The sequence below is a fragment of the Leopardus geoffroyi genome, chromosome B2 (genome assembly GCF_018350155.1).
Source record: "Leopardus geoffroyi isolate Oge1 chromosome B2, O.geoffroyi_Oge1_pat1.0, whole genome shotgun sequence".
In the NCBI taxonomy this organism is placed as follows: domain Eukaryota; kingdom Metazoa; phylum Chordata; class Mammalia; order Carnivora; family Felidae; genus Leopardus; species Leopardus geoffroyi.
Genome location: NC_059332.1, coordinates 116,638,986 through 116,652,977, shown reverse-complemented (window position 1 = coordinate 116,652,977; position 13,992 = coordinate 116,638,986). Strand labels below are relative to the sequence as shown.

Below are 13,992 nucleotides of genomic sequence, written 5' to 3'. Positions count from 1 at the left end.
CGTTTAGATTCTATTTTGACACAAACGTTAGAAAACTGGTGTATATCAGTAAAGAAAAGAGAAAATCAAAAGGCATAAGGCTCACTTAGAAGCTGGCTACAATTCGCTAACACAGCATTTTGGGGTATCATTGAAGATGTTAAGAATAATAATAATAAAAAAAGATAAAATCTCAAAGCATCTACCAAAACTAATGTCACAGAAAAACTGTCACAATGATCAAGGACTAATTTCCATAACTGACTGAGGACACTCGATGAAGAATAAGCAGTGACTTGTGATACCTGTTGGTTCATAACTCAGACTACCATGAGATGGAAACTGTCTGGGGAGCAAAAATATACTTAAACCAAAAATTTAAAAAAAAACAATAATCTAAGTATGACATCACTGAGTATAACAACAACAAAAAGACTGAGGGTTCATGTGAATAGACATTTTGAGGGTAAGGAAGGAGGGACATGAAAGCAGTTTAAATTTACTTTTTCTTTTTAAACAGAGAAATGCAGAAGACAATTTTTATTCTTGTCTTTGATTAGAAAATAGAAAAATACAGATGAGTAAATACAAGTTTCTGACTTTCAGAATCTGGAAAAATATAAGAGCAAATCAGTAAAATACAGCCCACTCAAAAAAGGAAAGGAGGGGAAAAACAAGCAAAGAAATGTTACAATGTGAAAGCACACAGAAGGACAGAAAGACTGTCAGACCCACACGCCAACCATGTGTAAATTTCACGGTCTTACTGCTGCTATTAAAATTATGTGTATGGGGGCGCCTGTATGGCTCTGTTGGTTAAGTGGCCGATGTCAGCTCAGGTCACAATCTCACGGTTTGTGAGTTTAAATCCCTCTTTGGGCTCTGTGCTCATGTCTCAGAGCCTGGAGCCTGCTTTACATTCTGTATCTCCTTCTCTCTCAGCCCCTCCCCTGCTCATGCTCTGTCTCTCTGTGTCTCCCAAAAATAATAAAATAAAAACGTTAAAAAATTAAAATAAAAACTACGTGTGTGTAATGTTCAGAAGGGATACATAAAATGATAAGAAATATTAAAAGTGAAAGAATGTTAATCTACATTAGGAAAGCATACAGAAATGTAAAAACAGTTGTAGTATTAGTAATGGCCAAAGTAGAATCCAATTAAAATAGATTCATTAGGACAAGCTCTCATTTTACACTGATGAAGATGCAATAAAAAACACATTAAGTTATATTTATACACCATACAAGCACTGATTTTAAGTACAAAAATATATAGACAACAGAAGATTTGGGGGCTCAAAAAGAAACTGGCCAAAAATCAGTGGCTAAGAATATTAACCTACCCACTTCAAATATTTGCAGATGGATTAGAAAAAAAAAAAAAAGACATAGAAAAATGTGAATAATCTATTGTTGAATTACACATTATATGGTTATAAATACCTATTGTAGCTTATCATTAATCTATAGAAAATTTCAATTTCCCAAAGCAGAAATTATCAGTCGTTTTCTTAACATAAATTAATACTTCTACATTCATAACATATGTCATAATAAATTAGTATTACGTTAATTCTAAACATCAACATGTTAATAGAATCTTAATCAAAATTCAATCACTCTAAAAGTTAATAAATAAATATTTCTCCTTATAACTCTTGGGTAAAAGAGAAAATCAAGACTTCAATTGCAGACTAAATAATTTTCTAAATAGAATATAACAGCTGTGAGAAAGAAATTTAACAATGTTTATGGGATATAGAAAAAACAGTTGCTTAAACTTTTAAGCTTACATACTTAAATTCTTAGAAAAATAATGTACACAAATTAAAATTTAATTAATGTAATAATAAAAAAAGAAAAAAACAATATGACCACTATAGGAAAGAAGGAAGATTTGAAAAATAAAAAAAAAGAAAATAAGGCAAAAAGAGTACCTTAAAGATAATTAAATATATCAAAAGAGGACAAATGATCAAAGAATTACCACAAAAAGTTATGGTACCAGTTAGTTTTAACAGAGTGTTTTCAAAGTTTAAAAATGTGGAAAGCTATGTAATTTAGTCTATGAAGCTAGTAAAAACTTGGTATCAAAATCTAGCAAAGATAACCATAAAAAAACATAATAACAGCTAACAATTAAATAGATTAGTTTAAATTTAATGGATCATGAAATAGTGATTTAAGCTTTTATGTAATATGATAAAGATACCAAAGATGAAATACATAATAAAAATGTCTGAATACTGGAGAGAAGGAAGGAGGTGGCATAAATGAAATATTTGTCTTTTCTTTTAATTAAAAAAAAATTTAATGTTTATTTATTTTTGAGAGGAAGAAAGACAGAGTGAGAGTGCGGAAGGGACTGAGAGAGAGGGAGACACAGAATGCGAAGCAGGCTTCAGTCTCTGAGCTGTCAGCACAGAGCCCGATGAGGGGCTCAATTTCACAAACCATGAGCTCATGACCTGAGCTGAAGTCGGACGCTTAACTAACTGAGTCAACCAGGTGCCCCAAAACATTTGTCTTTTAAGATGGAGAGTCAATAGGCAGTATTTAATGGTGATGAAAATGCTAAGAATATTATTTAGATATTGTTTGTAAGATAAGTTCTTCCAGAAGAACTTAGTAGAAGAAATGTCTCAGTGTGATTAAATTTGTAAACGAGATGGGGGATGAATAAATTGAAGAGGATGCTATTGCTATTTATTTTATTCTCTTCCCTATCATCAAAATCTCATTTTTACTATGTATTGTTTTCATAATAATTGAAAAAAATTTTGTTTAATGTTTATTTATTTTTGTGAGAGAGACAGGGAGAAAGTGCAAGTAGGGGAGGGACAGAGAGGAAGGAGGAAAGAGAGAATCCCAAACAGGCTCTGAGCCATCAGCACAGAGCCTGATGAAGGGCTCAAACTCACAAACCGTGAAATCATGACGTGAGTGGAAATCAAGAGTCAGACGTTTAACTGACTAAGCCACTCAAGCACCCCTAATTGAAAAATATTTATACACAAAAATCTTCACTGAAGCATTGGTTACTATAAACAAAATTAGAAACAATCTTAATATCTATGTAAAGTTGAGTGGGTAAATAAATTATGGTTATCAAGATAATGATGTATACTATTCGAGTGCTTAACCCAGATTTCAGAGAAATCCTCAGTGGTTTGGGGAAAAACTCATTATGTGAAGTTAACACAAACATTTTCATAAGAGTATTTATGATGAATTACCACTGCATTATACGCTTATTTTTCTACTTTTCTATTTTTATCACTTCTCCACAAATAATATACTTCTTTAAAAAGTATAGAAAAAAGCTAAATGATATTACTGAAAATAACATAATTTAGCTGTTACTACAAAAAGATAAGGGGCCATAAAATGAAAAATGACCTCAATAGCTCACCATTTGAGATTTTAAATAATCAGTATTTTAATCTTTTAAGACTGTAGGGCTTACACTGATAATCCTACAGTTTTATAAAGAGAGCAGGTAATCTAAACTGTGCCAAAGAAACATTGACAATCTTTGAACTTGAAACCCAATGTCGGCGGGGCGGGGGGGGGGGGGGGACCTATATTGTAGCCATAATTTATTTCAGTCTTTCCTAAGAAGAGAAGAATCCATTCTTAAGAATATAAAGAAAGTGTTTCAGATATTTCCTAATGTTCTACTAAACTTTGGCAAACAACTCTCTTGGAAATAGCTCCTAAACATTTCACATTAAGGACTTATTTTGACATTTGATTCTTCAGTGTTTGGAGTTAATCGTGAATTTCAATCCTCAACGAAAGCATTTGGCTTAAATTCGGGTCAGCCTCTTTCCCTTCTTTAACTCATGACTACTGCCTATATTTAGCTTTGCTTTCTATACTATTGACTACATCTCAGGATGTGCTGTCTGTTCTCTCCTCCCATTGCAGCACACACATCCCTCAGCAAATGCTGTCATTTCACACTAAAAACCATGGAAACTACAGACCAATTCAATAAACAACATTTAAAAATTACATATATCACAGATTTCTGATTGACCAGAAGATATATATGCCTAGACATGTAAATATGTATATATGAATGCATATATATGTATATAATGCAAAATAAATTATTCAACTTTTTTCTTTTAAAGCATTATAATTAATTATAATTAGTTTATAGGAAAAGAATGATTGAGATAAATTAAAAAAAAATGTTTCCTGGAGAGAACACTGATAGATACGAGAATAAAATTATTATTATTACTTTTTAAATGTTTATTTATTTTTGAGAAAGAGAGAGAGAAAGAGAGATTGTGAGTGGGGGTGCATCAGAGAAAGAGGGAAACAGAGAATCCCAAGAAGGCTCCATGCTATCAGCGCAGAGCCCAACACAGGCTTGAACTCACAAATAATGAGATCATGACCTGAACTGAAATGAAATCAAGAGTCAGACACTTAACCAACTGAGCCACCTAAGTGCCCCAAGAACAAAATTATTAAGCACATAAAATTTATTGCAAAATGTTACCCTAAAAATTATCATATCTGGCTTATGGTTGCCCTTTTATCAAAATGGCCCTCTGAGATCTATCTCACCTCGCCGAGCATGTTTTTCATCCTTCACACAGACTTCATTTAAGGAACCAATTGGATCACAATGGCATGGCTGGCATGGTCGTGGATAATTAGGAGACACCTAAGAAGAATATTAAAAGCCTCTTAATCATGTGTAACAAAAACACCAATAATTTTCAATTCAGCAAATTTTTAAGGACAAAATAAATTTAATAATACATAGTAATAAATTATATTGAGAAAATAACATAAGAAATTATCTTTAATATATGTTTGCAATTTTTAAAATCCCTTTTTTCTAAATGGATACACGAAAGTAAAAAGAAGTACAATAAACATCCATATCCTAAATTCAGCAATTATCGAGATTTTGCCATAGGAGTTCGTTTTCATTCTTTGCTGAAGTTTTTAAAGAAAATTGCAGACAGTCTTTTAATTCCCATAGATTTCAGTCTGCATCTCTTTTGCAATCCCAGTATCATTATTATAACAAACAAAAATAACAGTATTTGACTGATGGTATCTAATATACATTCTGCAATAAAATCCTTCTGATAGATTTTTTTGTTTGTTTGTTCTGGGTTTTTTCCTTGTGGGTTTTTTTCTTACAACATACTTCATAATTAGTAATTTCACCCCAAATTTATTTTTTAGGAACTTTTATCATGTTGACCATGATATGATTAAATAGAAATGTATATTTGGTGTTGACAAAAAGGACAATATTAAGTACTCAAATTAAACATTTGGTTTCCCGGAGAGGCAGCATAGCCACAAGGGAAACAATTTCTTTTCCTCCACAATTGAGAAATGTGAGTTCATATCTCAGTGTGGCTCTACCGGCTATGTGGCCTCTTGCAACTTATTTACTTCTTGTGATAGGAGGATAACAATAGCAACTATAGTGATGTTATTAAACTAAAATTAAAAAGAATAACATATAAAGGATCTCATAAGATTCTTCAGATATGTTAAATATTCAATACAACTAGTTTTAATGCTAAAATATTTTAATTAAACAAACCTAGACTGTGATAATATGCTCTAATTACAGCATTTATTCTCCAGATGCAATAGGATAAAGAAAAAAAATAACAATTATTTGCCTATGGTATATATACTGAAATACTGTGCACATGCACTCTGTGTATATGTGTCTCACTATATATATTATAGGTCTATTCATATAGGTATATATATTTCACCCATAAAATATAGCATTTACATATGTATATATCTATGCTTCGTTTATAAATGTAAACTTGTTTACTAATATAAATCAAAGTGTCATAACTAGAGAGTTATTTACATGCTGGATAAAATATCAATCATTTAGGACACATTTATTTATTCCCCATTATGAAGTAAGCACTATGCAAAGCACAGACAGGTAAGGCCAGGTCTTTGTCTTAAACAAGCTTACAAGAATAACAGGCTTGGAAGACACTGATTAAATACAAGGTGCCAAGTGATAAAATAGACATACAGAGCATTGTGGCATAAAAGAGGAGGGAGCGATAACACAAAGAAGTCAACAATGTTTCACAGAAGTGACATTTAGACTGAAGCTTGAAGTATGAGTAGAAATTCTAGAGTAGACTTGGGAGAAGGGCTTTTTCCCAAGGAAAACAAAACAAAACAAAACAAAACACTAAGACATGAAAACAAAATATAAAACAAAAACAAAAACCCTCTGTGGACAAAAAATTTCTTTTGAATAAGATCTTGGCTGTTATTTGGGGGGCGCCTGGGTGGCGCAGTCGGTTAAGCGTCTGACTTCAGCCAGGTCACGATCTCGCGGTCCCTGAGTTCGAGCCCCGCGTCGGGCTCTGGGCTGATGGCTCAGAGCCTGGAGCCTGTTTCCGATTCTGTGTCTCCCTCTCTCTCTGCCCCTCCCCCGTTCATGCTCTGTCTCTCTCTGTCCCAAAAATAAATAAACGTTGAAAAAAAATTAAAAAAAAAAAAAAAAAAAAAAAGATCTTGGCTGTTATAAATGTGGTTTATGATTTTAATGATGAACTTGAGTAAATAAAAGACTCCTAATTTATTATCCCTCTGTGGTAATTGGAGAAATCTGCCTGAATCAGATTGCTGTCAAGGAATCCTACCAACATATGAGATTCTGTAAATATATCTACTTTACACGTGATTTTTAATTTAATTAAAGTAATAATTCAGATTACTAATTAGTTCTCAAAGTAAACATTACATTATATTTAACTATTAAATATGTGTATTTAGTAAATAAACCTTAAATGAGATTTTAGGACAATAATTTTTAAAAAAATTGTAGAGATGTTATTTAGCTGTAAAACCCATGCAAAAAAAAAAAAATCTATGTCCTATATCTTTATAAAAGACAAATAGACTTCTACCCAAATATTAGGCTTTTTAGAGAATGGAATTTTTTAACATATGCAGTAGCATAAGTATTTTTATAAGTATTAAAATACCATAATCTAAGCTCAGATTCACTTAACTGACTTGTAATAAAAACTTGAAGCTGGGGGAGAGGGGAAAGTGGGTGATGGGCACCAAGGAGGACACCTGCTGGGATGAGCTCTGGGTGTTGTATGGAAACCAATTTGACAATAAATTATATTTCATATTTAAAAAAACAAAAACAAAAACAAAAGCCTTGAGGTTTCCACAGTTGATAACGGCAGACTGTCTTGTGTGGTCCAATGTATTCTCAGATAACAAATATTAATTCTGGACAAAATGTAAAAGTAAAATATTTGAGGTCCTGGGAAATTAATCAAAAGCAGGCAGAACTTGGAAGAATTTGAGGTTTGAAAGAAAAAAAAAACATATTAGCTGAGATCTATGCTCAGAGATGGGGAGCAAAATCTGCATACCAACATTCCTCAAAGGCTTAAGTGATCCCTTAATCATACATCCATTCAAGAGACTCCAACAAGTCCAGTGGAAAGTAACCGCTGGAAAGCTCAATGATGTGCATGAGTTTTTAGGTCTGCATACCATAAAGGAAACAGACATTGGAGTTGTCAACCAGGTTAGGAAGATTAGATAACCACATTGAGCTTTCGGTTCATCTGCCATATCACGGTGTAAAAGTAAGTCTCTACAATTTCTTAGCAATCAGTCAGTGTGTTTACTACCAATTAGAACCAAATTCAGAAATCTTCAGAGGAAGATAATAGAATCAGGTCTCTACATTGTATCATCCAAAATGTCTTGTACAAATCATAAATCCCTAGACATAAGAAGAAAGAGAAGAAAGAAGAAAGTTTTTTCAAGAAAAAAAGCAGTCAATAAAAGCAGACTGTGAGGTATTGAAATTAGTTTGGAAGGACTTATATAGGTACTATATATATGGCCAAGAACATAAAGGAAATAATGTTTATAAATAAGTGAAGCATGGAATATTTCAGCAGAGAAATGGAAACTATAAAAAAATAAGATGATAGAAAGCTGAGAAGTAAAATATCTCAATGAAAAATTAACCAGGTTTACTTAACAATAGATTAGTGATGTCAGGGGGTAAAGTAGTACAAATAAATAGAAATTATTCAATCTGAAGGATGAAGAAAGGAATTGTTTGTTTGTTTCATTAGCACAGCCTCAGTAACATATGGGGCACAGTCAGGGAACCTGATGTGTGTTATAGTTGGAGTTTCAAAAGGAAAAGAGATAGTAGAGCTCAAATAGGAGGTCTCTGTTTCTTTTCATTCTCCTTCTCTGCCTCCTCCTTCTCCCTTCTTCCTTCTAGTTCTTACACATCTTATTCTTGTTATTCTTTTTCTTAATCTTGTTCTTTTTCATCTTCTCCTTTTTCAAAAACCCTTCTTTCCTTCTCCTTCTCTTCCTTTTTTCACCCCACCTTCCCCTTCTTTTAACAAACATTTATTTTATAAAAATGTTTATTTATTTGAGAGAGTGAGTGTGTGCGAACAGGGGAGGGGCAGAGAAAGAGGGAAAGAGAGAATCCTAAGCAGGTTCTCTACTGTCAGTGTAGAGACTAACATGGGGCTCAAACTCACGCTCCTTGAGATCATGACCTGAGCTGAAATTAAGAGCCAGATCCTTAACCTACTGAGCCACCCAGTCACTCCTTAACAAACATTTTAAATGTAAAAAACATTCTTTGCTTGTAGGACATGGAAAAATTTGCCATGGGCCAAATTTAATCTAGGGTCCACAGTTTGCCAATACATGAACTAACTACTAAAATGCGAATATAAAGAAAATGCCTTGAAATCAGAGAATTAAAGACACAATATACACACTGACATAAAGATTGCAAAAGAAGGAAGAGATTTATATACATAAACATGATTGTTTATGTGTATACTTTTAAATAATCTGATTTAAACTACCAGACTAATAAAGGAACTTAGATATAGGATATAACACCAATATTTGAAAATCTTGCTAATAACATTCAATAATTTTATAATTATTTTTATAATAATACATAAATATACTGAGATTTAACAAAATACATCCAAGTTCTCTACACTGTAAACACTGCTGTGAATAATTTAAAAACATTTTAACAAGTCAAAAGATATACTATATTCATTGAATATAAGACTCAATATTGTTACTGTTAGTTCTTCCATATTTGTATTTACATTCTATACAACAATCCCAACTAACATTTCTGTATTGACAGGTTCATTCTAAAATTGTATGGGGAAAAAATTTTACGGGAATATATAGAAACTATTATGTCCAAAACAATCCTCAAAAGGAAGAATAAAGTTGGTGTATGTACATTTCTGATTTCTAGATTCATTAAAGCTAAAGTAATTGAGATAGTGTGCTATTAACACAAGGATGGACATATAAATCCATGAGACAGAACTAGAGCTCTAGAAATTGACCCACAGTAATTTATTCACATGATCAAACCACATGATTTGCAACAAATGTCTCAAAGCAATTTAAAGGAGAAAAAGAAGTTTAAAAATAAAGGTTCTGAAACAACAGTTTAACCATGTAGATCCCAATCATTATTTTATGTCACACTCAAATATTTGCTTGAGATGGGCCATAGATCTAAAAGCTAAAATTGTAAAGTTTCTAGAATTAAAAAACAAAAACAAAAACAAACATATCTTGGCTTGAAGGAATACTTCGTAACAGAAAATCAAGGAATAGCCAATAAGCACTTTATCTGAAAATTAAATACAAAATAGGATCTGCTGTAAATTCATAAGAGAAGATCTGTGGTAGCACAAAGCATCAATGGGAATGATTTAGCGATTGCCAAATACCTACTTGCCACACTCACTGTGTCCACTAGAATAGCTACTTCATAAAGATAGTCAACATCAAATATTAGAGATGATATAGAATAACTAGAGCTCACAGACATTTTTGGTGACCATGTAAAATACTGTTACTAATTTGGTAAAATGTTAGCAGTTTCTGACAAAATCAAACATAAAAATATCCTCTAAAGCAAGTATTCTAGTTCTAAATGTTTATGCAAGCAAGGTAAATCAAACAGGACCAAAAAAGACTTACATAAAATATATCTTTTTGTGAATAGGTTTTATTTCCTATAAGCAGTGTTTTGTAGGGGCTAGTCAAAAACTGAAAATGACACTAACAGCCACAAACGGAATGGATTAAAAATTGCAGTACATTCATGCAAAAAAATACTCATCAGAGTCAGTGATTTTTTTCTAAAAAAGAACTATCGATGCACACACACTACAGATAAGTCTTTAAATGTTACACTGAGGGAAAGAAGGAACACAAGACAGTATGTAGTTTATTTCAAATTATGAAATTCACTACAAGGCAAAACTAAGTTATGTTTTAAAAATCAAAACAGAGTTTGCCAAGGAGTGAGGATTGACTGGAATGGGGTACCATGGAACTTTCCAGAAAGATGGAAATGTTTTATATCATGGTTTCCCTTTTGACACATTCCTAGTCACCTCTTAGAACTTGCAGTCCAACTGTTCAAAGAAGTTTTCAAAATTATTTTTCTGTATGATACCCCTCTGTATGAAAAAGCCAGAAATAACACTTCATGAAAGAAAAAGTATGCTTTACCCCTTTGGGTCTGAAGAAGCCATCAACGCATGTCTCACAGTTTATACCAGCAGTATTTTGGGTACAATTCACGCACACACCCCCTCCAATGTACTTTCCATGTATATTTAAACTCAGATTTCTTCTGGCAACATTTTCATCATAATAGCATTCTTCAGCTTTCCCATGACAATTGCACGCTGCATTAGAGAAAAATAAATTTATAAACATTAATTTCAGGTTTCAGATGTATTCAAAAATCATTTGCCGTTACATAATAGATTTTTATTCTCAATGAGAAATTATATTGTGTGTGTATATATATATATATATATATATATAATCAGTACAAAAGTATCTAGAAAGTTTTTGGATTTACTGAATATATTAATAAATTCACATTTTAATGGAACATGAAATAACTAAAACATATAAATTAAGCTGAATCATATGAAACTGCCAATATTTGACTGACTTTATCTTACAAAACTGAAATTTCATATGGTTAAACTCACAATTTCCTACTATGTTAAACAATGAATTATTGAATTGTGGTAGTGAATTGTTAATATCCAGGTAATCTGTACTGGTTAATTATTATATGTGAATCTCCAGGTGCTAGATCCTATGGGTAAAAAAGGGCACTTAGGGGGCGCCTGGGTGGCGCAGTCGGTTAAGCGTCCGACTTCAGCCAGGTCACGATCTCGCGGTCCGGGAGTTCGAGCCCCGCGTCGGGCCCTGTGCTGGCAGCTCAGAGCCTGGAGCCTGTTTCCGATTCTGTGTCTCCCTCTCTCTCTGCCCCTACCCCGTTCATGCTCTGTCTCTCTCTGTCCCAAAAATAAATAAACATTGAAAAAAAAAAAAAAAAGGGCACTTAGGACTCCTATCGTTCCTTTTTTGTACTTCTAATAATAACTAAAACTTGGGGGTTTTATATGCTATGTTCTGTTCTAAGTGTCTTATATTTATTACCACTGATTTTAATTCTCAAAATAGCTTTATGAGTTAGGGACTTATATTAACCACTTTCCATTTATTAGGAACTGAGACAAAGAGAAGTGAAATAATTATAAAAGGTAACCAAATCAGGGGTGCCTGGCTGGTTCAGTTGGTAGACCACGTGACTCTTGATCTAGAGGTTGGGAGTTTGAGCCCTGCATTGGGTGTGGAGATTACTTAAAAATAAAATCTTAAAAAAAAAAAAAAAAAAAGGTAACCCAATCAGTCCTGTTAACCCCACTCTGAAGTCAGGCTCCAAGTTCACAGGGCTAACCACTGGCACAAATCCTTTTCTTATATCTGATAAGAGATATAAAATATATGATAAGTGCCAAGTAATCAGGACTAAATGTGAGCTGGTTTGCTTAGTGGCTGAGATCACACAGTCTTGCACCAGTCTTGGATCTCTAGTACTTAGTACTCATGTAATGTAGGGAACTTCTTAATTTCACAATGGCTCAGTTTCCATAAACACAGAGAGGTCAATAGTAAATACCAGACAGGGATATTTAAAAGCATTAAGTGAGAAAATGCCTGTCAAATCATTAGCATAATGCCTTGTAAATAAGTTCTTAATTGATTTTCATGCACACCCCCCTCCCTTTGATCCTCCTCATCTTCAACATAGGAGTTCAGAAACGTGAAAAAATCGCTCCCTCAGAAAGACTGGGTAAGGCTTTATAAGATGGGTAAAATTTATTTTAGGATGTGAACTAGGGAAAAAAGATATCTTATGCAGAATCTCCTTCCTCAGATCCTGAATTTCTTTGGTGTTCCTGCATGGATTTCCACATATATGTGTGTTTGGTGGGATGGGGGGGGCAGTATATGTGTGTATGCAGGCTCATGTGTGGGGCACATAACTCAATCCTTTATTTTTTTTTCCACACGGGAAACATTTATATACTGTTCTGAACTATTTCCAAATTTTACTAACACTAAATACCATAGCTCCTTCTCTATTAGCATGTTTTCCCCAAGGCTGCACAGGATACTTCTTGAATGGGATGCTTATCAGATCCCTATTAATGGGCAGTTACACTGTTTCCAGATTTCTCTGTGATAAGTAACACTGAGTACATCCTGGGAGAACAAAGAAGTCAGGAGAAGTGGGGGGGGTTCTAGTGTCAGACTGCTTCCCATTTGCCAGTTGAGTGACTGAAGAGAAAATTGAAATCTTGGTGTTATTTTAGTGCTTCCCTCTTAGGGTTGTTGTGATAAAGCAAAACACCTGTTGGAATGCCTGAGCCATAGGAAATACTCAGCTGCATAAATGTTAGTAGCAGTAGCAATTGTGTACTAATGACAGAATCATGATGTTCTCTGTATGGCAAAGTGGCTACATCTATAGACTAAGTGCCTACAAGTATCATTTCTAGGCCAATTTTAACTTCAATTAACTTGAAAAATGTCCCTCCAAAAATGCTGCCAAATTACTCTCTGTTCAACATACATGATAAACTGTTTAACCATAGCCTTACCAACACTACGTACAATCAACCCTCTTAGGTCAGTTCCTGGACATAGCAAACATTTGAGTATTTGTTGAGTGAATAAATGAACACTTTGATGAGTTAAAAAGAGTATTTTCATTGTTTTAATTGGTACTTCTTTAATTATGAATAAGTGGGATAACCTCTGTAGGGTTATAAGTCTTTTCTTTTCCTGAGGAATCCCTGTTCTAATCTTTGCCCATTTTTAACCGCTGTATTGAATTTTCTTCTTTCTTATTCTATAGAAGCTGTCTTAATATGGTAAGAATATTATATCCTTTTCATATTTGTAGCAAATACCTTCCCCAGTCTGTTGACTCTTGATTTAGAACAGAGTTTTCTTGCCATACTAATGGAAAGTTTTCAAACTTTATTATAGGGAAACTATAGTCATAAATATAAATCACTAGGCATTATAAGCAGTTTTATATCTTTCAGACAATACACAAGAATTCCTACAAATCCTGTTGTAACAATATATTGGAAGAAACAGTCAAGATTCTGCTTCCGGTGTAAGTAGCGGGAGATATGGAGGAATGTAAATCCATTCTCACTTCATTTCGATTTAGCATTTATAAACATGAGCCAGTGTAGGTAAAACACTGATGTTTGGGAGTCCTGCTTTTCACCTGCCATGCAGCAAGGGCCCTCTGCCTACAGCCCTGGTTGCTGTTTAAATGGCCCCCCACCGGCGCAGCTCCCCATTTATAGCCTCGGAGAATGCGGATAGTACCTACTCACAAAGAGCAATTTTTCACTCTGCCATCAGCAGTTTGCTATTTCACAGAACGTCAAAGACACGTGATGGAAACAGTCTTTAGTTCAGGCTTAGCAATGGAAGCAATATTCTTTGCTCTCTAAAGATACATCCTGCTTCAAATGAGCCAGATTGATGAAAATCCAAATCAAACTCAAATGAATTAGTAGGTAATTATTCATCTTTT

General features: G+C 33.5%; 1 protein-coding gene across 8 annotated transcripts in view; it reads right to left on the bottom strand.

Annotated features, from left to right (window-relative positions):
• The window catches only part of LAMA2 (laminin subunit alpha 2), a 614,828-nt gene that overhangs the window by 353,686 nt on the left and 247,150 nt on the right, over positions 1–13,992 (bottom strand). For all 8 annotated transcript variants that reach the window (XM_045499528.1, XM_045499531.1, XM_045499530.1 and 5 more), the window contains exons 8-9: positions 10,578–10,756; positions 4,566–4,665 (exon numbers count right to left, since the gene is read on the bottom strand). In XM_045499528.1, coding sequence (XP_045355484.1) covers positions 4,566–4,665; positions 10,578–10,756 — 279 coding nt within the window. The remainder of the gene's footprint in view (positions 1–4,565; positions 4,666–10,577; positions 10,757–13,992) is intronic.